A 25,265-nucleotide genomic window follows, 5' to 3' on the forward strand; every position below is an offset into this window, starting at 1 on the left:
AGAGGAAATGACAAATAGAAGTAGAAAGTAGAAGAGAGGGTTTGAGGAGACAAAAGTAGAAAGGACAAGAAATAATTAGAGGGGAGAAGAGGAGAAGAGAAAGGAGGAGAGAAGAGAAGGGGGAAAGAGAAAGGGGGAGGGAAGAAGAGGGAAAGAGAAAGGAGGAGAGGAGCGTAGGGGAGAAGGAAAGAGAAATGAGGAGAGGAGTGGAGAAGGAAAGAGAAAGGAAGCTAGGAGACTAAAGAGGAGGAGGCCCAATTGAAATGTGTCTCTGGGCCTCTTTCAGCCTCTCTCCCCTCTCTCCCTCTCTCTCTCTCTGCCTCTGTCTGCCTCTCTCCCCTATCTCTCTCTCTCCCTCCCTTCCTCTCTGGCCAGTGCCAAGTGGTGGTTTCGGGCTTTGCGTGCCGCGGTCTGGGGGAGGTGGAAGTGGTGGCTGCTCCTGTCTTTGACTAGATCATATGTGACATTGTAAGCCCTTTTACCCCAGCGCAGCCCTTCTTAAATCCTCTGTCCTCCACTGATTGACATCGACCAGACGATCGGATTAAACCAAACATGTTTTTGTGTGCGTTTAGTTGAATGAATAAAGTGTGTTTGCAACTTAGTGTCCAGAACTTTGGGTTAAATAGATAGAATATAGTGTTATTTGTTGCAAAAGTATTCATTCTTTTTATGTCAGTACAGTCATGGTTGTAACGTGACATAAACAGAATGGCAGCCATCTCTGATTTAGAGTTTTCTCACGGCATCTCAAATACCTGATTGTTTCTTTGACATTAAATAATGTGGGGAATACCCCTGCCTTTTGCCAGCCTCTAAAGACAAATGCTTTATTTGACTCATCTTAAGACTGGAGAGAAAACATACAGTATCTCACAAAGGTTGGGGGTAGACATTAATTGGTAATTTTTTGTGTGTACTGTCACAAAGGTTGAGTAGATGTTGAATTAATAAGTAAATGACCACGGTCCATTTGGTAGTGAGTTTGTGGGCGTGTACCTATGCTTTCTGTGTATCTTGGATTGCATATCCCAAGGAGCATTGTCTGCCATTGTTATGTCAATGACTTTCAGTATTTGTTGCCAGACTAAACAGTTCCTTCATTAATAAACACAACTTTATTTATTGTGACGGACTTAATTTACAGTGCCGGATTAGCCCTCCCACTACAGTCACCAGAGAGACAGTTGGAATGTTGTTTGAGTATTTATGCTCAAATTCTCTGTAAACCACAAACTTTTTATTTTGTACAGTTTGTCAACTTGTGTAATAAAAGGGGGATGGTTTTGGTGAATAGCAATACAAATGAACAACAGAGCCAGTCCCCCCATTCTCCTTTCCTCCATCTTCTAGACAACTGGAGAATGGAGGAATGGACTTAAAATAGAGGTCAGGGTTTGCAGTAAAGGTCAACTAACAAATGACAGTGTTTTGCTAAACTGGGGTCCTGACCCCCAAGTATCCAGGAGCTCCCACAATGCCAATGCTCTTCTGACCCTGTGAAGTGACCCCAAAACCCCCAGAAAGCCCATAGGTGTTATGGATGATAGCAAAGACAGAGGGAGGAGAGCGGTAGCTAGCTAAAGCTCAGTAGGAACGTATGAGTGGCTTCCTACCCCAAAGCTCGTTCTGTGGGTTCATGAGTTCACAATTAATCGTCTATATACGTTTCTTGAATGGGAATTGAGACGGATTGTTTTGAAGCCATTCGGCTGCAGTCAAGCGCGCCACGAGAAAAAACAGGGTGGCTCTGAAGCTGGATCTTTTTGATCCATTTCCTTTTTGTTCCTCAGACAGGCCCGAAGGGAAGACCCTACTGCTCTAGTCACCAATTCAGCATGTGCCAAACTAAACGTGCTAACTAATACTAACTAAAATAATCCAACATTTATCTTTTTAAACAGCATTTTCTGGTTTGAAAATGATTGGAAACTGGTACCAACTGAGTCTAACATGTTTGTTCTTGCTGAAGAGACAGTAAATATAATGATCCATTTGAGAGGTTCCAACAGGACACCATGTACATCATTCATTTATGCTATTGGGACAGTGAGCCCTTCACGCTACAGACAGTAAATCAAGAGGAGAACGCTTCAAATTAAGGTTACTCAGAATAACTTACTTAGAAGGGATGGAAAGTGTCAGTATGTGGAAGATGTGCATCATGTCTTTATAAAAGAAACTTCATTTTTTTTAAATATTTTTTTTGAAGTAGCAAAGATTTACATTTTACATTGAAAATATATAATAAAAGTCCTTGATAGTAGTTAACATGCACTGGCAACATGGTGGAGCCATTTACGTTTTAATCCAGTAATGATCTCAGTGATTCGAGAGCTCATCTTTAGCCAGTCGATTGCTTCCCATGCTAGCATTGACGGTGGCTGAAGTGCATACAAATGACGAGTTATTTACGATGGATGGTATTCAGAGAGAGCCCGTCTTCATGAGTGAACATTAAACATGAAACTGCTTTTGAGGGTGGTTGAAAAGCAGGCTGCTCAGTGGAGACGACAGGCTAGCTCCAGCCACAGTCTGCTGCTATGAATGGCCTCTGTAGGGGGAAACTGTCTCTTATTGTCAAGTTATTTGGCAGAACTCTTTAAAAAAAAAAAAAAATTGTCTCATGTTAAATGCATCAACATTTCTCCGATTTTTTTTGTTCTTTTTTTTTTTGCCCCTCAAAATGTCTTCGGATCAGACCATCTTGCCAAACGGTTCCTGTCAGGTTCCTAAATGACCGACGCAGATGTATGGGACGCAAAATGAGAAATAGCTGCATGGTTACGAAGGAGAAAAAAACTTGCTTATTCTTTGGATCAGGAATTACCAAATGTAATTTTATGATTGAAGCAGTGTTTAACTCAAGCTAGCTCTTCAGTAGTAGTTGCAGTGGTAGACTAAGGGTCCTTAATAAAATCTAAAACGTCATTGCACATATGCTAGGCTAATATTTTCAACTCAAATGAATAACCGTCCTTCTAGTCTTATTACTACTGTACAATACTAGTGTAGTGTATGATAATACTGTCATAGATGAACGCTGTGTACTTCAGTTTCTTTACTAAAAAGCTAGCAGCAAGTCTCTCAGAACTACATTTCAACAAATGTTTCTACATTATCATTTGTTGTCTGGGACTGAAAAAAAGTGAACTCGTCAACCCGTTGGTGACTAGTAAACACATAAAAGTGTGATTGTGGTTTGCGATTTGCATGTTTGTGTCCTTGCGGCGATCCTGGAGCGACTGTTGGCCAGAGCATGTCTGCTCCTTCCGAGTTCCCTCTAAGGCTGTTAAACAGTCAGGGAGCTTGGAGAGTCACCGCCATGCACAACCATTCCTGATTAGGTACCGACCGCTGGGCTCTCTTTCTCTCTCCCCCTCTCTCTTTTTCCCCTCACTCCTCCCTCTCGCTGTCTTTCTCTGTTCACTCTTCCCATTGTTACTGTTTTCGGGGTTTTCACATAAACAGAGGCTGCATGGGGTGCCCAGAGCTGTTCTCACACAGAGTTTGTCCTGTTTTAGATTTAATCACTCCACACACACACACACGCATACATACATACATACATACATACATACATACATACATACATACATACATACATACATACATACATACATACATACATACATACATACATACATACATACATACATACATACATACATACATACATACAGTCACACAGTCACGCACGAGCCGGAGGGTACACACACAAACATGCGCGCACACACACACACACACACACACACACACACACACACACACACACACACACACACACACACACACACACACCACCCTCCATTCACCCTTGTAGAATAAAATGCACACAAGACTTCAGTATCCTTCCTCATACCCCAATCCCTCCTCCTTCCTCCTTCCCCCACCCAATCCCTCCTCATTTTTCACCTTCCCAATCATATTCTGTTAGTGGACTGGGGAGAAGTCATGTGGTCAGCTCTTGCCTCCCCTGATGCCCTCGAAGCCACATCAGGGCCCTCACTTTTTAATGACAATTTCTTAGCTTCCATAATAGTTTAACCGAGTGACGTACATCACTGAAAATAAATGAGCAGCCTCTGCAGATTTGACTGTCTTCCATGCATAGTTTGGACAACTCCAGACGAGCATATCACCAGTGCCTTTTCTGCTCCCTGCTTCTGAAAATCTTACGCATCAATCACTTGCGGACAGCGACTATTAAATGGATGCCGGAATAGTCTTTAAAGCCTTCTCCTTCCAGAAGTCTTGGAGCCTGACTTTGGCTTGAAAGAGACATGCCTTGTATCTGTATCCCTTAGATTTAGTAGTTGTCTTGTTGAAATCCCCTGGGTTGAACTTGAAACTGCATGCAGGGGCACTCAGTATTATTTTCCAGTATTTATGATGACTCTGAATCACTATCAGTTGGCAATGGGAAAGACAATTGTACTGTACTCTGTCATTTTTTCTTCAGCAGTTTTCGAGGGTTAACAGCAGGCAGTGGTAGGAAATGGGATGAGTTGAATTTTTTGTAAAGAATTTTTTAATGCGCAATTAGCATGGTGTTTTATTTCTTTCCTGCATGCTCAATGTGGTTTGAATGCGATAGTGGATGGTGATAGTGAATAAAGTGTAGTTCTAAGGCCATAGGCTCACGCAGGGCCCGTAGCTCCAAGATGGAGATGGAGTTGTTCTCCCATAAGTCAATTTCCATTTTGTCAGGAGCCTAAGAACGACTGCGAAAAATGTGTTTTTGTAAACTTCAAAGCAGAATTTTTGCAAATCCTGTTTTAGTTTTTTACCTTATCGTTCTCTCTTGGGGAGAAATAAGGTGCGCATGTTTTGATGTTCTTAAATTTCTCTAACCTTTTATCGTTGGGATATGTAGTTTGTAGGCTATGGTGGTTTTTTGAGGATAGCTTTGTAGTGGGCTGGGGCCTCAAGGAGAGGTAAACTTTGTCTCTCGTCTGTTTCGTTAGCTCTGATATAGTTCAACTACTAATTAAACTTTCCACTAAACTCTCCCTGGTACCAACAATATAGAAGAAATATGACTGTTTATGGAGAAAAATAGCAGCGCTGCATTCACATTCTGGATAATGCAAGACCTTGGACCATTAAAAACGACAATTCATCATGATTTGTTTCAAGTCTTTATGTGGGGACAACGAGCCCAGAAACTCTATGAAACAATACTCCGGTCCAAAAAGACTATGGGTTATTAGTTTAGGATTATATATACCTCCTAAACACATTGACGGAACCTTGCTTGGCAGAGGCTGCAGGGGGTTTGGAGGGCCGACTGTAGACAAACTATCTTTTAACAGTTGCTGAAGTGCTCCTCTGAGAGGACGGTGATCCTCTTTATTAAAGCCACTTGTCCGGCATTGTCTCTCCACCACTCGTTGGTTACATAAGAACGAGGTGCTTTGTGATCGTTTGCAGGCACTCTTGTTTTGTTTAGTTTTCTCTCCGTGGATTTTTTCCGGCTGGAGAAGATTTGGAAGCTCGGGGGATAGGACCGTATTCTGACTTCTCCCCAGCACTGTGTGTTGGGGTCTGGCGGCGTTCCAGCTTTGTCTAGCTTTTCCCGTGTACATTCCCAGTCCTGGCACAGTCCAATTCCCATCTCTGGAGCACACGCTGCCGGCTGCGGTCAGGAAGATTGATCGTGGCGGGGGCTTTTGTTTGACAAATCAAGCCAGTCGTGATTGCGTATGTGTAAAAAGCAGGAGGATAAGATAATTTATACCTGAGCCGTCACCTTTATTATTTGCTTATGTTTCCTTTTGCTCTTAAAAACGAAGCCTGGAATGGCACTTGGAGTTGTGCTTGACCCACGGAACTCGCCGGTCCCTAAGCCGCCATGGCCATAAATCTGGGGCCCAAAAATCGCTGACGTTATATCTAAACAGTTAAATGAGTAAAGGAGAAATGGAGGGAGAGAGAGATGGGGAGAGAGAGTGAAGATAAAGTGAAATAAAGATGGTCTTTGTCTGCAAGTCTCAGGAGCCACAGGAAATAAATAATGTTGAATGTGCCGTTGTATCACCCCAGTCTGCCTTTACATTCTCTGAGCTATAGCAGGGCATTCATCAGACGTGCATGGACCATGACATACGCTTTTCAGATTAAGCAATGCAAACACAGACACCGGGCCTGGGGTTTTCTAGAGGGTCGGCCATCCATTCCCAGAGTCAGGAAGATGACAGAGCCCTTCAAACAATACAGTGCCTCTTAAATACTACTGAATCTCATGGAAGGGTATGATCTCACTAACGCATAGGGTTGCTTAGAACCATGGAAGGTGTGTTCATTGTATGAAATGACTGTCTTTATTCCTTCAAGTTTAGTTTATTAGGATCCCCATTAGCTACTGCACATGCAGCAGCTACTCTTCCTGGGGTCCACATAAAACGTACAAATACATGACGAAGTACAGAACAGTTATAGACAAGAACAACATAACATATTAAATTGAAAATAAAAAATTAAATAAGAGTTATTGCATTACATTTAAAATTACATTACTTTGAAAATAATATATGCAGTTATATTAGGAAGACACCAAGAGACAACAAAAATACTATTTACACACTATTCATATATACATATTAATATTCTTACAGTACAGTTAAATTAGATCTCTAGAAAGAGGAGAGGTGCTATGATACAAGATGTTCATTTTTTATAAGTGTCTTGGCTGACCTTAGTAATGGGGAGTTAGAAGGTGGATTCAATCCATAGCGCCGAAATATTAGCATTACCTGCATTCACGGTAAATCGAAAATGCCCTTTACATTTCAACCACGCAAAAACTGTGATCTTCGTCGCGAGCGGATTGCATCCAGTCCTTAGTGCTTGGAAGTCAGAAGTGAATGTGAGATGCTCCAGTGATGGCTCCATTTCCTCTCTTTCCCAACATGCTCTCTGTCCATACTCCAGCTACCTCAAGGCCCTATTGAATTATTGGCCAAACATAACAGCAGATGAACGTAATTTCACCGAAAACAAATAGTGCATTCGGCCTCCGCCAACATTTTTTTCTAATATTTTTTTATAGAATCAACACGTTTTAAAGGTTTTAGTATCGAGTTCATTTTCTGGCGATACAAAACATTCTTTGTACCCTTTATTTTATTCAAAGCCAACGTCTGAGTAATTTCTTTTAACTGCTCATGATTTTGGCCTTGTGCTATGATGAAGTGTTACAGTGAAATAGCCCTGGTGATCCAGGTTTTCGGCACATTACTTCCAAGTACACTACTGCTACAAAATCATTTTTTGGTTATGAAGAATGGAATTATTCAATTTTCAAAAGGCCAAAAAAATAATGTGCTGGAAGTCGATACCTCCAAGAACTATCACCTCAAGCCGTCAACAATGTCTAATGAGACCTGTAATCATTTTGAAAGGATTATTCTCTACACGAGACGCACCCCTTTCCCCTGTCAGTTTTTATGATCAATTGAACCGGACTTGGCTTTCCAACATGTTGTATCAGAGGTTATAGTGTTAGAAAGAGAGACGTTACTTTGCTGATGTTTATTTTGCTCTTTTCGGGTGGAGTCTTTGCGATCACAGTAATGAGTAGGAGTAACTGATGGGTCACTTATTACTCATCTTTAATGCAGACCAGCATTGAGTTAATTAATTAGCAGCCTCCTCCACTGGTAGAAAACTGACTGACTCACTAACTCACAAAATATGTGTACTGACTATAGGGGGTAATATTCAAAAGACTGCATGTCTTTCCTCCATGACCCCTTTCCACCCCGTCACCCCATCTCTGTGCAGTCATCTTGGCACGGCTGCAAGTATGAGACATGGGGGGAAAGTGTGTGTGTGAATCACTCCCAGTGCTTCCACCTTTTACAATATGAGGATGGTAAGAAGGGAAATGTAGTGTGCTCTCTGGGATGCAGGCGATGCCTATACCATGGAAACCAGGTCCTATGTTTCTCCTCACCGTGCACCACACGGCTCAAGCGCACTACGATGGAGTGGCTGTTTCAGTACATTTTGTTACTGTTAGTGAGAGGGAGTGAAACCGTTGGAGTGTTCAGTGTCTGCAGTCTCCGCCTTTTTTTTTGCTTGAAGATATGGCTTGCTGAGACTGCAAATTGAGCTTATGAAGTGTTTAAATCCCGCAAGGTTCCTAGTAGCTCAATGGATGAAGTGTGTGCAATACTTCTCTTATAATTGGCAAAGGGCTGCAAGGTTTGGCCAGAAGGTTGAATGGAATGGTACATGGAGGATTTTATGAATCATCTAGAAGAATAGGAATCCTCCTTACTGTGTTAAGAAATATGTGCCCTTGATTTATCGATTTGACCGACTAGACTGTGTGAACAATTCCTGTTGGATAAGAAATCCTCTCTCCAAGTTGCAGGCTTAGACGGGCGTAGACCCTGGCAAATAGTCCTCGGCCACTTAAGGTATCATAATCGACAGCATTCAGGAGTGGCTCGGCCTGTGAAACATTCATGGCAGGCATAAATAATGGAGCATAGTAGCCAGTTAGCAGCTGCAACTCGAAATAGTAGTGGCCTGAAACACAATCTTTTCCCCTGTAAACTATGTGTTTCACCTGCACCACACCGGGGCATCTGTGCCTGAGTGACAGGTTTGAGCAGGGGAACGAAACAACTCCTTCCTCCCTCCAGACCTCGCTTCATCTTCCTCCGATGAATTTTTCACCAAAGCCTCTTTGATATCTCTCCCCCAGGGGAGCTTGGGTAATGTAAACTATAATTATTTCTCATAACCGCACTGCTTCTCTAATTAGTTCACTCCTCTGAACTGGACCTTGCATTTTTTACACATCAAGAGGACATGGGTCGGAAGATAAATATGCATTGTTTGTTGACTTTGCCGAGTCCCTCGGCTCTGCAAGTGATGTCGTCTCCCGTCTTGTTTTTACCTGGTAAATGGCGCCCCGGCCGGGATGGCCGGCGAGGCCCAGCGTTAAGTCCAATTATTTGGACCCAAGGTCAGATCCACCACATCCTCATCCCAGACAGAGACCACTGAACAGTCCAAACCTCTGATTCAGAATCAGATTAATAAGCGGTCAGCGTGGAGACACGTTGTAATCATAGTCTTTTCAAGACTGCTCTTGGTTTTGGACAGCGTTAGTAAACATTCAGACTTACAAATCCAATTTTCATCTGGCTTTGGAATGTGTGAATGAAAATAGTTATAGCAAAGCAATGATAGTGCTCAAGTCATCAATGAGAAGTCTCTCAATTCAATTGATGTATGTTAAGCCCATCTCTGTCCAGGCGTCTTAAAGCTTTTCAAACTGGGTCATCTGTAATGGGCTGCAGCTCTTGAAAAGGGTCTGGATGGTGGCGTTTGCTCATAGATCCTGCATGCGGCTTGTTTTAGAGTGGATTTGCAGGAGCACGTGAGGTCTGTTTTTCCTGTCAATGGCAGGCATGAATAGACTCCTGTATCTTCCCCCTCTTGGTGGTCCTGCGGCCTTGAAGCCAACTGTCTGCATAGTAAATGCCTGTGGGGGAAACTTCTGTTGGTGGACGTGATGCAAAGTTTATTGGTCGCGTACTAAGGCTGGCCCCATTTATTCGACTGGACGATTGTTTGGTCGATAGGCTGTTTGTTGGTCAACCAAGATTTTTTGGGGCAACCAGTGGCAAATATATATATAAAAAATGTATGGCACACAAGACACCTGTTTGACTCATGCCTGTCGGAGTGGACTAATCCATTGCGGAGGCCACGGGAATGGCACACCAGTATCACCAGTTATACATTTACGGTTAATCATTTATAATCCACAATGTTTGTTTGGTGACGATCATTTCTGTTAATGCATTCAATATATTATTATTACTGTCTTACCGTTGTTATTGTAGGAATGGACACATTGTTTGCAGAGCGCACAACCTAGGCTACACTTGTGAGGAAGAAGTTTTGGTTTATTTCATTCCATTTTCAATTTATTCATTGTCTTTTGTTTGGAGCGCTCCTGTCAATCTTGAGTAAGGACATGCACCTGATTACGTGTAGAACTAGGCCTACCTGGCCTTTGCACAAATGTAGGCTTTTAAATGTGTCCAGTTGGGGATCTGATACTATTTATGATTGTCTTAACTCACCGTCACTGTGGATCTTCTCAAAGAAATGTTTTCTTTGCCTCTAAAAACAAATAAACAAAGTCTGTTTTTACATCCATTGATAATGATAATAGTTCCTCAATGTAGCCTATTTGAAAAATCTTTCCAGCTCTCTCCCTTTCGATAACCACTCAGCATGAAAGGGGAAAAAATGTCATGCTCTGATCTGGTGGAAATGTCATAAGAAAAGGCCTGCCTGATTACTTCTTATCCCTTGTGCAAATAGCCTACAGCTGTGTGTGTCTGTCCAGAGCTCACTGGCACAGGAAACTCTGAGGACCCAGAATATTTTATACAATGTTGCAAGTTTGCTAGCATAAGCTTCAGGCCTGACCCAAGTTAATAGTTGATACAATGTTTCAAGTTCCTTGCAGACTGGCCATGCAGAGCCAATGTGATTTATAGGATATTTATTTGTATCATATTTTTTACCTGCACGCTGCAATGTTTTTATTTGTTGGCTTTATGTAGGCTATTTTTTACATATTGGCAATGGCAATAGAAGTTACTTTTAGATTTGTATAATTTTCATTTACATATAATTTTGATTAACCACATGACATTGATTTTGAAATATGTGACTCAAAATTTGAATTTCTGTTTTTTACATTGGATAAAAATAGAGACTCAGAGCTACAAAATGGTATATCTTAATGGCATTTTCGAGGAACAATGGGAAAGTAATTATGCTTTGAAAGTTGATACATTTGTAAACACACTTTTGAGAAAAGGGCCTTTGACTGTTTTGGTACCTACTGGAGACCTCTACTTTGTCTACACCCATTCAGCATTGTTCACACCCTCTTAAGCTTTAGCCCCACCTATCTCTTTAAGGATTCACATGAGGTCATGTGCTAAAGGCTAAAAGTGGTAGTAGCCTACAATAAGGAAAAATTCCAGGTAAACAGAAAGTGTCCAGATAAAAATAGATGACGCTTACCCAGATACACTTGTCTAAATTGATGGGTCATGTGAAAGAAATGGGATAACCCCCAGCCACATCCAGTGGTGGAAAAAGTACTACATTGTCATTCTTGACTACAAGTATAAATAATTTCAAGTTCCTTATATTAAACTGTATTTATAATTGTATATTAAAAAGTATAATAATTTGACGGATAGCCAGGGGCACAATGTACTTAAGTATCAAAAGTAAAAATATTAACCATTTCAACTTCCTTATATTAAGCAAACCAGACGGCACAATTGTATTATTTTTTATTGTCAGATAGCCAGGGTCACACTCCAACACTCAGACATAATTAACAAACAAAGCATTTGTATTTAGTGAGTCTGCCAGATCAGAGGTAGTATGGATGACCAGGGAAGTTCTCTTGATAAGTGTTTGAATTGGACAATTTTCCTGTCAAAATGTAACAAGTACTTTAGGGTGTCAAGGAAAACATATGGAGTAAAAAGTACATTATTTTCTTTACAAATGTAGTGAAGTAAAAGTTGCCAAAAATATATATTGTAAAGTAATGTACCACATAAAACAACTTAAGTAGTAGTACTTTAAAGTATTTTTACTTAAGTACTTTTCACCACTGCCCAAATGCCTTCACACCAGCACATTAGCAAACTTTATATACTGTTACACACGCACTTATCACATAGTATTCCATACATAAGTTAAGGCCATGCAACCTGAGTTGAAACCTGAGTGAGGTACACATCTGCAGTTGAAGTCGGAGGTTTACATACACCTTAGCCAAATACATTTAAACTCAGTTTTTCACAATTACTGACATTTAATCCTAGTAAAAATTCTCTGTCTTAGGTCAGTTAGGATCACCACTTTATTTTAAGAATGTGAAATGTCAGAATAATAGTAGAGAGAGTGATTTATTTCACCTTTTATTTCTTTCATCACATTCTCAGTGGGTCAGAAGTTTACATACACTCAATTAGTATTTGGTAGCATTGCCTTTAAATTGTTTAACTTCGGTCAAACGTTTCGGGTATTCTTCCACAAGCTTCCCACAATAAGTTGGGTGAATTTTGGCCCGTTCCTCCTGACAGAGCTGGTGTAACTGAGTCAGGTTTGTAGGCCTCCTTGCTCGCACACGCTTTTTCAGTTCTGCTCACAAATTTCCTAAAGGATTGAGGTCAGGGCTTTGTGATGACCACTTCAATACCTTGACTTTCTTGTCCTTAAGCCATTTTACCACAAGTTGGAAGTATGCTTGGGGTCATTGTCCATTTGGAAGACCCATTTGCGACCAAGCTTTAACTTCCTGACTCATGTCTTGAGATGTTGCTTCAATATATCCTAATAATTTTCCATCCTTATGATGCCATCTATTTTGTGAAGTGCACCAGTCCCTCCTGCAGCAAATCACCCCCACAACATGATGTTGCGGTTGGGATGGTGTTCTTCGGCTTGCAAGCCTCCCCCTTTTTCCTCCTAACATAACGATGGTCATTATGACCAAACAGTTCTATTTTTGTTTAATCAGACCAGAGGACATATCTCCAAAAAGTACAAGATTTGTCCCCATGTGCAGTTGCAAACCGTAGTCTGGCTTTTTTATGTCGGTTTTGGAGTAGTGGCTTCTTCCTTGCCGAGCGGTCTTTCAGGTTATGTCGATATAGGACTGGTTTTACTGTGGATATAGATACTTTTGTACCTGTTTCCTCCAACATCTTCACAAGGTCCTTTGCTGTTGTTCTGGGATCGATTTGCACTTTTCGCACCAAAGTACGTTCATCTCTAGGAGACAGAATGCGTCTCCTTCCTGAGCGGTATGACGGCTGGGTGGTCCTATGGTGTTTATACTTGCGTACTATTGTTTGTACAGATGAATGTGGTACATTCAGGCATTTGGAAGTTGTTCCCAAGGATGAACCAGACTTGGCTGATTTCTTTTGATTTTCCCATGATGTCAAGCAAAGAGGCACTGAGGTAGGCCTTGAAATACATCCACAGGTACACCTCCAATTGACTCAAATGATGTCAATTAGCCTATCAGAAGCTTCTAAATCCATCACATAATTTTCAGGAATTTTCAAGGCTGTTTAAAGGCACAGTCAAATTAGTGTATGTAAACTTCTGACCCACTGGAATTGTGATACAGTGAATTATAAGTGAAATAATCTGTCTGTAAACAATTGTTTGAAAAATGACTTGTGTCATGCACAAAGTAGATGTCCTAACCGACTTGCCAAGATTATAGTTTGTTTAACAAGACATTTGTGGAGTGGTTGAAAAACGAGTTTTAATGACTCCAACAAAAGTGTATGTAAACTTCCGACTTCAACTGTACATACAATCAGGGGTAAAGTGGCTGAGCAGCAGGATAACACAAAAAAATAGCAGCAACGTATGTGTTAGGAGAGAGTCATGTGAATAGAGGCACTGCAGATTGTGCTGATGACTGGACCGTCCAAACCAAGCATGAACAAAGGAATCTATATTCAGAGAGCCTGTTTCTGTCCTGCCCTTGACTTTGGTGCAGGGCGTGTGATGTCCATAGCCTCTTTGTCGCAAAACTCCCTGATCTTGTCAAAATGATGTTGTCTAGCTGTGTCCAGTCCAGATGGTGCTTTTACAGGCAAACCATCTATGGGAGGAAGGATGTCAGCATTGCGCAGCAGCTGAAACCTGGTCCTGACAGTCCGAACGCTCCTTGGAGACAACACCAGGCTCCAGAGCATCAAAGCTGTAAAACAGGGAATAACAAAAAACTCTGAAAACATTACAACCCTGCACAACATCAATTCACCTCCCAAGTTTAGATAAGAATAACCTCATACAAATAATAATAATAATTTTTACCTGAAGTGCTGGTACTGCTTGATCTGTGGCAGCGGCCTGAAGTACGGAGTCAGGTGTTGTTGTCAGCCATAGCTTTCCAGCAGCACCGTACCATCCTCCAGTCCAACCAGCTCTGGGATGTTGACCCCTGTCACAGTGCTGTTCTTCACAACACCAGCAATCTCAGACAGTGTTCACTCTGGTCTGTCTGAAGCACTGCTTGATGAGGCTGAAGCACAAGTCAGTGGCAAACTTGGTGTGGCCTGTGGAAGTGAAGGTCCAGATTGTGGTGGAGCTTGTGCATGGTCCACCAGGCACAATACCAGAGCACAAACTTGTTCTTGTTTTGGCCACTGCAGTTATCACAATTCAGGTCCACACGTGTTTTCCCAACTCCATAGTTGGTGAAGAAATGGTGCATGTTGTTAATGACTGCGCTGCTGCCTTTGCTTGCTAGGGCCAGCTCTCTTTTTGATGACTGTATGACTGGTGGATTAGTCAGGCGTGTTCTACTGATTAATGCTGAAAGACAAATTCCACACAAATATTTTAGATTTATTATACAATAGATGCGGAATGGCATTGAGAACATCACTACACACAGTTCATACAGGTATTGTTAGCTACTGTAGCTAGCCAGCCATCTAACGTCAGCTGGCTAGCTAATAGCAAGCTTTAACTAGCAATACAAAGCAATTGTCATAGCTAGCTGAAGTTAACCAATAAGTTCAATATTAGCCAGCTAACATTAGGCTATAACTAGCAATGCGAAATGGCATTCTGAGAAAACATCACTAACGTTACACACACTTCATACACATAAGTTAATGTTAGCTAGCAAGCCAGCCACCTAACCTCAGCTAACGTTAGCTAGCAAACAGCAAGCTTTAACTTGGGATCTTTTGTTTAGACATGTCACGTTAACGTTAGCTAGCTAGCTAAAAAATGAACTATAATCCCAATCCATAGAGTAACGTTACTAACAATACAAACCGATTGTCGTAGCAAACTAAAGTTAACCAAATAACGTTAGGTTCGTTGTTAGTTAGCAAGCCAGCCATCAAACTTCAGCTGGCTTGCTAACAGCATGCTTTAGTTTGCAATGAAACAACTTTCTGGCAAAATTAGAAACGCATAATATCTGAATCTGTAGCTAGATTCTTACCTGTATACATGGATGAAAGCTTCACGGCAGACTGCAACCGCTTTTATAAGACATCCTGTGTTGTTTCCGTTTAGTTTGCACAGCTTGTTTGGCCCGTTGTGTTTCACTGCTTTCAAAACATGTTATAAAATGAGAGAGTCAGCATTGCATGGCATGATCGTCATCCATAAAGTAGTCCATCACAACTTTTTCCCACTGACCTTTGTCGATAGCGCCTTATAAATTCAGGGAAGCAATGTTATTGAGAGCAGTAGCAACATATTTGCAATTGTCCATGGCTAACATAATATCTTTCGAGAAAACTGCAGTAGGAAGGATTATTTACGCATTACGAGCAGCTTATTTTATAGACACAAGATGCAACACCGCAGACCAATCCAAACTCATCTCTCGGCATGTCCAGCCCAATCATTATCGCAGCCAATCATGGCTAGCGGGAAGGTTGCTGACTTTTTCTTTGGCTAAACCAACTAGGCTCGTAATTTAACAATTTAATTTGTATTTACAGATGACATACACGTTTGATATTAACCCCTGTGCGGCATCCAGCGAAAAATCATATCGCCATTAGCATAACAAAATTTAATAATTAAAAAATAAAAAAATTCAAATTATATTGTTTTATAGATACACCTCTCCTGAATCCAACCACGTTGTCCGATTTCAAAAAGGCTTTACAGCAAAAGCAAAACATTAGATTATGTTAGAGGAGTATATCGTAAAAGTAGCCACATAGCCATTTTCCGACCAACCACATGCATCACAAATAACCAAAAAACAGCTAAATGCAGCACTAACCTTTGACAATCTTCATCAGATGACACACCTAGGACATCATGTTACACAATACATGCATTCTTTTGTTCGATAAAGTTCATATTTATATATAAAAACAGCATTTTACATCGGTGCGTAACGTTGACTAACTATTTTCCCTCAAATGCATCCGATGAAACAGAGCTACAATTTACTAAATTACTATTCGAAAACATTTTTAAAATGTAATATTGTCATTCTAAGATTTATAGATTAATATCTCTTGAAAGCACCTGTAATGCCAGATTTAAAATTAACTTTACTGGGTAATCATACTTTGCGATGAAAGGGGATGCGATACTCTGAAAAATAGGCTAACGTTACAGGTCATCGCCATCTTGGAACAATCGCATATCACATCTAGTCTTGTATACTATTGTCAATAATCCCTTACCTTTGGTTGTCTTCATCAGAAAGCACTTCCAGGAATCCCAGGTCCACAACAAATGTATTTTCGTTCGAAAAAGTTCATCCATTATGTTCCATTAGCTTGTTCTTGTTAGCGCGTCTGAAGGCTGATCCAAATCCTCCGTCGGCCACGGGACAGCCATTTCGACAAAAAGCATTTTTTCCCATTTAGGTTCGTTCAAACATGTCAAACGTTGTATAACATAAATCTTCAGGGCGTTTTTCAACAAGAGAGCCAATAAGATTCGAGGGGGACGATTGCATTGTGTTTCAAAACGTTTCGAAAGGGGAGGGTAACCAGGGGCGCCGGCGTCATAATGGTGATGGCCCTCTCCGTGTGACCACGTTCCACAGCGTCTCATTCATTCAGTTTTCACAGTAGGAGTCTCAAATCACTTTGTAAAGACTGGGGACATCTAGTGGAAGCAATAGGAAGTGCTCAATGAACCATAGCTCACGGTGTGATTAATAGGCAACGTGATGAAGTTGAGTTCGCAATTCAGAATTCCACTTCCTGTTTAGATCTGTCTCGGGGTTTTGACTGCCATATGAGTTCTGTTATACTCACAGACACCATTCAAACAGTTTTAGAAACTTTAGGGTGGTTTCTATCCACAAGTATTAATTATATGCATATTCTAGCTTCTGAGATTGAGTAGGAGGCCGTTTAAAATGGGCACAATTTTTTTTCAAAAATCGCTTTAGCGCCCCCTATCCTAGGGGAACGCCAAGAGGTTAAGGCACATGAAAGTTCACATGTTCGAGAAGGCATTTCTGCCAAAAAAACGCATTTTGATGAAAAATATATTTTTTACGTTCAAAAGGCGCTCCTGTGAAGTCGTGATTTGCGACATACGCCTAGTTTCCTGAATTGGGTCACATATGAAGACTATTCTAAATTATTTTCAGATATGAAGACATAAATTAAATGAAACTGTTCCACAAAAATATGCATATGAAAATCATAACTGGCTCGCAGATCAGTAGAAATGGTATGATAACTTGGCACTCCAAATGGAAAAGGTTGTCGACTGCTGGTGTAGCCTATTATCGGCAACGTCAGGAGTTTAATGGCAGAATCTATGAAGGCCAGCAGCAGCGGGCAGCGGGAGGAGGAGGGTTGGGAACAGATTTTTTTTATTCTGGCTAGACTATATTGATCTCTGGCTCCCTCTTTAGTAATTTGTCTTCATTTTTAATCGCAATGCTTAAAGCATCAGACAAGCTCAGTAGCCTACATATAGTTGCTTTTATTCAAACATAGGGTGTGTCTATATATGGAAAAATGCATGTTTTAAAATTTCGACCAATCGATTCGTCGAAAGAACACACGACTCTCGGTCGACCAAGATTATTTTTTGTTGGGACAGGCCTATCGCGTACACAGATTTGCAGATGTTATCGCAGGTGCAGCGATATTATAATGTTCCTAGCTCCAACATTGCAGTAATATCTAAATCCTTATGTCTCTAACTCCAACAGTGCTGTAATATCTCAATGATTATGTTTCTAGCTCCAACAGTGCTGTAATATCTCAATGATTATGTTTCTAGCTCCAACAGTGCTGTAATATCTCAATGATTATGTTTCTAGCTCCAACAGTGCTGTAATATCTCAATGATTATCTTTCTAGCTCCAACAGTGCTGTAATATCTAAATCCTTATGTGTATAACTCCAACAGTGCTGTAATATCTAAAGGATTATGTTTCTTGCTCCAGCAGTGCAGTAATATCTAAAGGATTATGTTTCTAGCTCCAAAAGTGCAGTTATATTTAAATCCTTATGTTTATAGCTCCAAAAGTGCAGTAATATCTAAATCCTTCTGATTCTAGCTCCAACAAAGCAGTAATATCTAGCAGCACAATATCAATATACACATGATCCAAAAGGTGTATATATATATTGTTTTTGGGGCCTATTGCGCCTCAGCAACACACATCAACCCGCTCAGTGCCAGATTCAACTGGAGGACTGAGTAAGACTGCATAGAGATGCAAATAATTACCATAATCACTGTCAACATTAATGGAGATGGCAACGCTGGAGAATTCAAACCCGACTTTTCCATATTTATAGAAGCAATAAACAAAGAATGCAAACGGAAATGTCTGTTATGATTCAAAGTGAACACTGTTTACTGGCATTGAAATGCATATTTGGGTTAGGGGATGAGATTGGATTGTGGAGTATGAGTGGAACTGTCCCAGTCTAATGCATTGATAACTACACTCTACATTTGGCATCAAACTACCATTGATCTCTACACTTGACATTAAAATAAGACTATTCAGAATGTGAATATGAAACACTTGACATTTCAGTAACTCTCCTCTCCCCAGCCCGCTGCAGTTTTATGAAGAGTGGAAGAATGATCACTTGTCCCTGCTGGGCGCATATCTGTCAGAAATGCGAGCAGGACGTTTCACAGTGAACCTAACGGCTATAGCAGGCATTGTTTGGCACTGTTTTCATGGAAATGGTGGTGTTTTTTCTTTCTCTCCAGGTGGAAATTACGCTCCAGGACGTCAACGACAACCCACCTGTTTTCCCGAACGATCTTCTTGACGTGACCATCGAAGAGAACATCAGTGATGGCTTCAAGATAATGCAGCTAACAGCCACAGATGCAGATGAGGTAAAGTCTCCCAGGATTGGCCTTTTCTATATTCTGTCTGTGCGGATGCCTATTTGAATGAAACTCTGGCAGATAACTCCCCCGTCCCCTATGCTAGAGGGAAGGATCAGCCAAAAGGCAGCCATTACAAAAAGCAAACGTTATCTCTGTGTTACCATCAAAATGTACATCTTGACTAGATTTGGTGCCGTACTTAAATCTAAAGTGCTCAACCTCCTAAATACATTCTATTGCTCTTATCTGGAAATGAGCAGATGTGAGCCTCTGTTAGGGGATTTCTTAAAGTGGCTGCAGGTAGAAACGTAGTTTCCAATATCCCAAAAATTAAATAAGAATTCCGTCCAATTAATGCGCTCTGAAATTATTTCACCAAGTATCCGACCACAGCCACTGGCGTAACGCAGTTTGATCAGTCACATTCCTGAAGCCCGAGAAACAAACACTTAGCGTCCTAGTACATATGGAAATGAAAAAGTTTTATGAATGACTTTTTGCAGGGTTACTGTCAAAATTATTTATTAAGTAAAAAAAAATTGACAATCGATGATGGGCCTCCAGTGCTCGTGCACCCTCAATCCTTGAGGGGGCTGCGGGGTTGTCTGGTACACCAGTGACCACAACTTGTAGTTGGAGAAATTACAGCACTTTTTCTTGCTCACGCACACAGACACACACGGTCCCCAGCGATCACGTGTTTTGATGTTACCTGAGATGGCTAGGAGCCACGGGTGTCACCGAGCCCTGAGGAGAGCAGCTAACGATTGGCTCCTCGCGCCGGGCAGATTGTCCCTCTGCGGGCCTCTGTAGTTCACATTACATCACTGGCTTCGCCCTTGATTAGAAAAAGGCTCCATCTTTCGCAGCTTAGGCAGGATGTGGACATAAAATCCAGCACTGAACGAAAATCAGGTCCTCCCAGGATCTCCAAGGCCTGCGGTTCCTTGGCCCTGCCAATGAGACAGGGGAGCTGAATGGAAAGAACTGGGGCCATTGTGAGGAGGGTTTAGTGTGTGAGAGAATATGCACTCATACTTAACGTTAACTTATGAGGCCACACATTTTTATTACACAGCTGTTACCTCACCAACCTCGCCAGTTAGAATGTGAGAAAAATCATGCACAGTCCATTTCTGGAATGGTCATTGTATTCGGAATAGAACATTGACTGTAAACCCTGGAGTCAGGTCAATATTTTGACTAATAGGGCGTTGTAAGGACATTTGAGTAACTTCTCTTGGACTCAAGTGAACTTGAACTCGGAGCTCTGATCTTGAAGGATTTTAAATGAAATGGACTTGGACGGTTTCCGTTATTTTCTTTATCACTTTTTCCTCATAGTCAAAATCAAAGGGAAGAAAGACTTGAGCTGTGTTCCAGTAGTATCGAATAGCTGCCTTCCCTTGCCTCCTCTCTTTCATGACCACTGATCCAAAAGTACCTGAAAGGGGAAAGCAATATGATGAAACCTATCCAGTCATTTTACCTAGTATGGGTCATGAAGGAAATTATAGTTGGAAAAGGCACTTGTTTAGAGTATTGGGACGCAGCCTCGGACAAAGTAGTTGCACTCAGATATGATCATTAAACTGAACTCCAGATAAAGTCGGCCAATTTCTGCCCACATCCTAACGCAGGAAGCGCAAGTTGCGCTGGCACTAAGTGTATGGAATGCATTCAGGCCCTGTTCAGAAATCCCCATGTGATCCACGGAGCCGTAACCAGGCGTGGCAAGCTGTTGGCCAGCTAACTGGCTGAATTCAGACATCATAATGATCCCATCCAATTGAACAGTGCTGCATGTGGGAGTCATGTGTGAGCATATTAAAATGCTGTTTCTATGCATCCGTTTTTCGCTACTCCCGAAACGAAGGGAACGGTTGCATTCAGTTTGGAAAAGAAAAAGAATAAAGCTTTGCTCTCTCCTGTAATGAAGGCCTCTTTTGGAGAAAATGGTTCTCACCTGATTATTTGAAAGAATATAAAAAAAGCTGCACTTTTTGTCTTTTTGGAGAGAACATTCTCGTTTTATTAGCATTCTGACACAGAGTGGAAAATATGCAGGTACCAAAAGCAAGCCTAACTAGGAAAAGTATCTTGAACAATGGGTGCTAAAGAAGCAAAACAACAACGTAACAGCCAAAAAGACTGCTGAAAATACAAATGAGCGTGACTGAAGTGAGTTCCTACAAGACAGTTACTAAAGCCTTGTATGATGTACCCCACATGTAAATACACAGTCAACAGTCCTAGAGGGGAAGATAACTTTCAAAGATCCTTCTTTTGGTACTGTGCATCACCTACAAATCTAGTTCTTAAATGACTGTATCAGTTTAGATTGATGGATTGTAAATAGAAGCATTAGACCACATCACCTCTCAACACGTTGCTGTGATTGGACTTTTAACACCTGTCTTGTGATTGGCTCACACGGCCTAGTTTTGTTTCAGGACAAGGCCGCTTCTCGACAGCTCTAGGAGTCTCTCTCCTCACCCCGAGCTGCTGCTGCAACTCATCTGCTAAATGAGTTTCCTTATGCCCAAGTCTGGCCCGGAATCCTGCTCTTTAATTGGTTGCTCCCCCCACCCCCCTCTTTCTTCCCTCTGTGCCTTGGAACGGCTGTAAACTAGTCAGTCTTTTTACAAGGGAAGGTCAGGGGAATGGTCAGTGTCAGGGGGAGACGTTGGACCCGCTACTCCTCTCCTCCTCTCTCCTTTTGGTCCCCCTACTCCTCTCCCCTCCACTCCCCCTCTTGTTCCCTCTCCTCCTCTCTCATTTTGAACCCTATCAGATAATTAATTAGCAGACGAAGGGTGTCTGGTTCCAGTTTACAGCCCAGGTGGCTGATGGGAATCCCAGATCAAGCATTCCGATTGATGACAGGGGCCTGTTAGATGAACACAGCCTCAATCTGACCTCTCACAAAGAAATGTACCACTCTGTAGGTCTGGGAATGAGAATGGGCTCTCTGGAATTGCAATGGGGGTAACTCACAATGATGAGGTTTTTGTCCTTGGTAAACTAGCAATAAACTATTACTACTTACTAAATGGGAGATACATCAACTTTATTTTATTGCGTCAACTCCATTTTATTGTATATTGTCAAGATCAAAAGTACCCTTGAAATCACCCTGAAATGAAAGATGTTTTTAGCTTTTGACAAGTCAAAACATAATTCCTCTGTTGAAAAGTGGTAGCTTTTGAAGTTGACTTTTTTCCCTCACTTAGCATCAGACATCAGGAGAGAGTCACCTGCTCTGGTATTGTGCTCAGCACAAACATAAATGTCAAGCTCTGTCGCCACTGTTATTCAGTTGTCATACCACGTTCAGTCCTCTACTCCAATTGCAAAGGACCACTATGGCTTTCACATGTGTACTGGGTTGTACTTGTCCAAGGTATCAAGGGATCTATTAGTTGCGTTTATAGAGGAACTCTATAGCCCCAGAGTTCAAAGACCAAGAGTAAGGCCCAAGAGAATACTGCCATTCAGCTCCTGTGAGTTTTTCTTTCCACCGATATGACCATTCTATTCTGTGAGGAGAATAGTGATGCGTTTGCGATATATTTCACTCATTGAGATTTCTAATATAATAATGTATAATCTATTAGCCCTAGAAGAAGGTATTTGATAGAAGTGTGAACGCGCGCAGTGGGTGGTTGTGAACATGAATTTCACTCTCACAAAGAAAGTAGTATGATGTCCCTCTCTCCCCCTTCAGGACTTTGACTAACCATAACCCTTAACCTATGTTAATCATCACGGTCTCATGTAAAAGGATCCGCCCCTTTTTTTCAATTTTCGTCTAAAACTGCCTGTAGCTCAGGACCTGAAGCAAGGATATGCATATTCTTGATACCATTTGAAAGGGAACATTTTCAAAGGGAAACAGTTTGTGGAAATGTTAAATTAATGTAGGAAAATATAACACATTAGATGTGGTAAAAGATAATACAAAGAAAAAATGATTTTTTAAAATGTATTTTGTACCATCATCTTTGAAATGCAAGATAATTATTCCAGCCCAGGCACAATTTAGATTTTTGCAACTAGATGGCAGCAGTGTATGTGCACAGTTTTAGACTGATCCAATGAACCTTTGCATTTCTGTTCAAAATTTTGCATCAAGACTACCCAAATGTGCCTAATTGGTTTATTAATACATTTTCAAGTTCATAACTGTGCACTCTCATCAAACAATAGCATGGTATTCTTTCACTGTAATAGCTATTGTAAATTGGACAGTGTAGTTAGAATAACAAGAATCTAAGCTTTCTGCCAATATCAGATATGTCTATGTCCTGGGAAATTTTCTTGTTACTTACAACCTCATGCTAATTACATTTACATTTTAGTCATTTAGCAGACGCTCTTATCCAGAGCGACTTACAGTAATGAATGCATACATTTCTTACATTTCATGCATTTTTTTTTTGTACTGGCCCCCCGTGGGAATCGAACCCACAACCCTGGCGTTGCACACACCATGCTCTACCAACTGAGCCACAGGGAATCACGTTAGCCTACGTTACCTCAACCGTCCCGCGGGGGACCCACCAATCCTATAGAGGTTATTAAAGCCTCATAATAAAAAATCTATACTGAATCTTTCTGCTGTTAGAAATAACCAATAATATTTGTATTTCTTCAGGGTCCTAATGCGCTGGTGACCTACACCATTATCAACGGTGCCGATGACAGTTTCCGGATCGACCCGGAATCGGGGGACCTGATCGCCACCAAGAGACTGGACCGGGAACGTCGCTCCAAGTACTCCCTGCTGGTCCGAGCCGACGATGGAAAGCAATCCTCAGATATGAGGCTGAACATCACTGTCAGTGACGTCAACGATCACACGCCTAAATTCTCCCGTGGAACGTACTCCTTCGACATTCCCGAGGATATGACACCAGGTAAAAGGCTTAATGTCACATGGCGTTGCTTGTAACTGCCAGGTTCTTTCATGCTTATTCAGTGTGAAAGTTCACAAATTAATTTCTGCTAAAGTTTATGCCATTCCACATGAATGTGGTCTATCTATATCTTAAAGGCTTTTAATGCAAACGTTTTGCTAGTTAGCTAGGTCAACAAAGATTGTAACACTTTATTTTAAGTGTTTATGAATCATTATTCCCATATTTGTAAATGTCAGATATTCACACATGTATATATAGTTCGTTAAACATCCTTTGTTGTGTGCTTGTTCTATTACCAGGTACTGCAGGAATGTCTACCAATGGCATGCCCATCTTTTTGTGAGAAATTACACTAGTCACTCAAAACATTTGAAGTATTTCTACATTATAAATGGCAATCACTTTAGATTAGGGACTGCAAAAATACTTTAATAATGATTAGTAAATGGTTTATTAATGTGGGAGTAATTATTAATAAATGGTGAACACACAATTTATATATTCCTTATAAATGGTTTATTACAAACCATTAAAATAAAGTGTTACCGGGACATTGAATCTGTTCATCAAACTGTGGCACTTGGAAATATGAAATATGTTGTATTTTTTTATATGGTAGTTGAAGGAGTTGGTAGGCAAACGTGAGGGAATCCCAATCCAACAATCCAAAAACCCTCTCAAATGCTCACTGTCTGACTGTCTGCTTCTTGACTTGTCAGGCTCCATCGTGGCGGCGATCCTGGCTAGTGACTCGGACTCGGGGGTGAACGGCGAGATCACGTACTCCCTGGAGGAGGAAGACGAAGACGAGACCTTCCTGCTCAACCCCATCACGGGGGTCTTCAACGTCACGCGGCCCCTGGACTATGAATCCCAGCAGTACTACATCCTGACCGGGAGGGCCCAGGACGGCGGTGGTCAGGCCAGTGCGGTCAGGGTCTACTTCAACGTCCTGGACGTCAATGACAACCCTCCCGTCTTCAACGCCACCTCTTACAGCACTTCGGTCACCGAGAGCCTCCCCCCTGGCTCCAGTATCATCACCGTAGGGGCCAGTGATGCAGATGACGGTATGTATGTCCCTTCTGTCAGTTGCTGATTTCCATAATAGGATCATCTGCCACACCGATGACGTAAAATGATGGTTCATGAAAAATGCAGGTGAACATGGTCAATATAGCATGGCCCATAACTATTTTTCTATGACGTAATACCTGTAATGATCATGCAGTGAAGGCAGTTAGCTAAACATAATATTAAGTCATATATTTATTTTCCATTTTTCATTCCTGTCACATTGGAATCATGGTGTGAAATACGGTCCACTAGGCTTGAGGAATTTATCCATTTCAGGTGGTTACGTTAGACTGCTTCATGCTATTATAACAGCCCTGCCGTCCCTTTCCGACTGCAATTACCACTCTGACCATACCAGGCCTA

The 25,265-nt window shown here is 41.3% G+C and overlaps 1 protein-coding gene across 1 annotated transcript in view; it reads left to right on the forward strand.

The window, feature by feature from the left end:
• LOC106604622 (protocadherin Fat 4) overlaps positions 1 to 25,265 on the forward strand; it is a 98,447-nt gene that overhangs the window by 38,378 nt on the left and 34,804 nt on the right. The window contains exons 2-4 of the mRNA XM_014199440.2: positions 18,778 to 18,909; positions 23,561 to 23,822; positions 24,545 to 24,895. Of these exons, the coding sequence (XP_014054915.2) occupies positions 18,778 to 18,909; positions 23,561 to 23,822; positions 24,545 to 24,895 (745 nt within the window). The remainder of the gene's footprint in view (positions 1 to 18,777; positions 18,910 to 23,560; positions 23,823 to 24,544; positions 24,896 to 25,265) is intronic.

The sequence above is a fragment of the Salmo salar genome, chromosome ssa05 (genome assembly GCF_905237065.1).
Source record: "Salmo salar chromosome ssa05, Ssal_v3.1, whole genome shotgun sequence".
Taxonomy (NCBI): domain Eukaryota; kingdom Metazoa; phylum Chordata; class Actinopteri; order Salmoniformes; family Salmonidae; genus Salmo; species Salmo salar.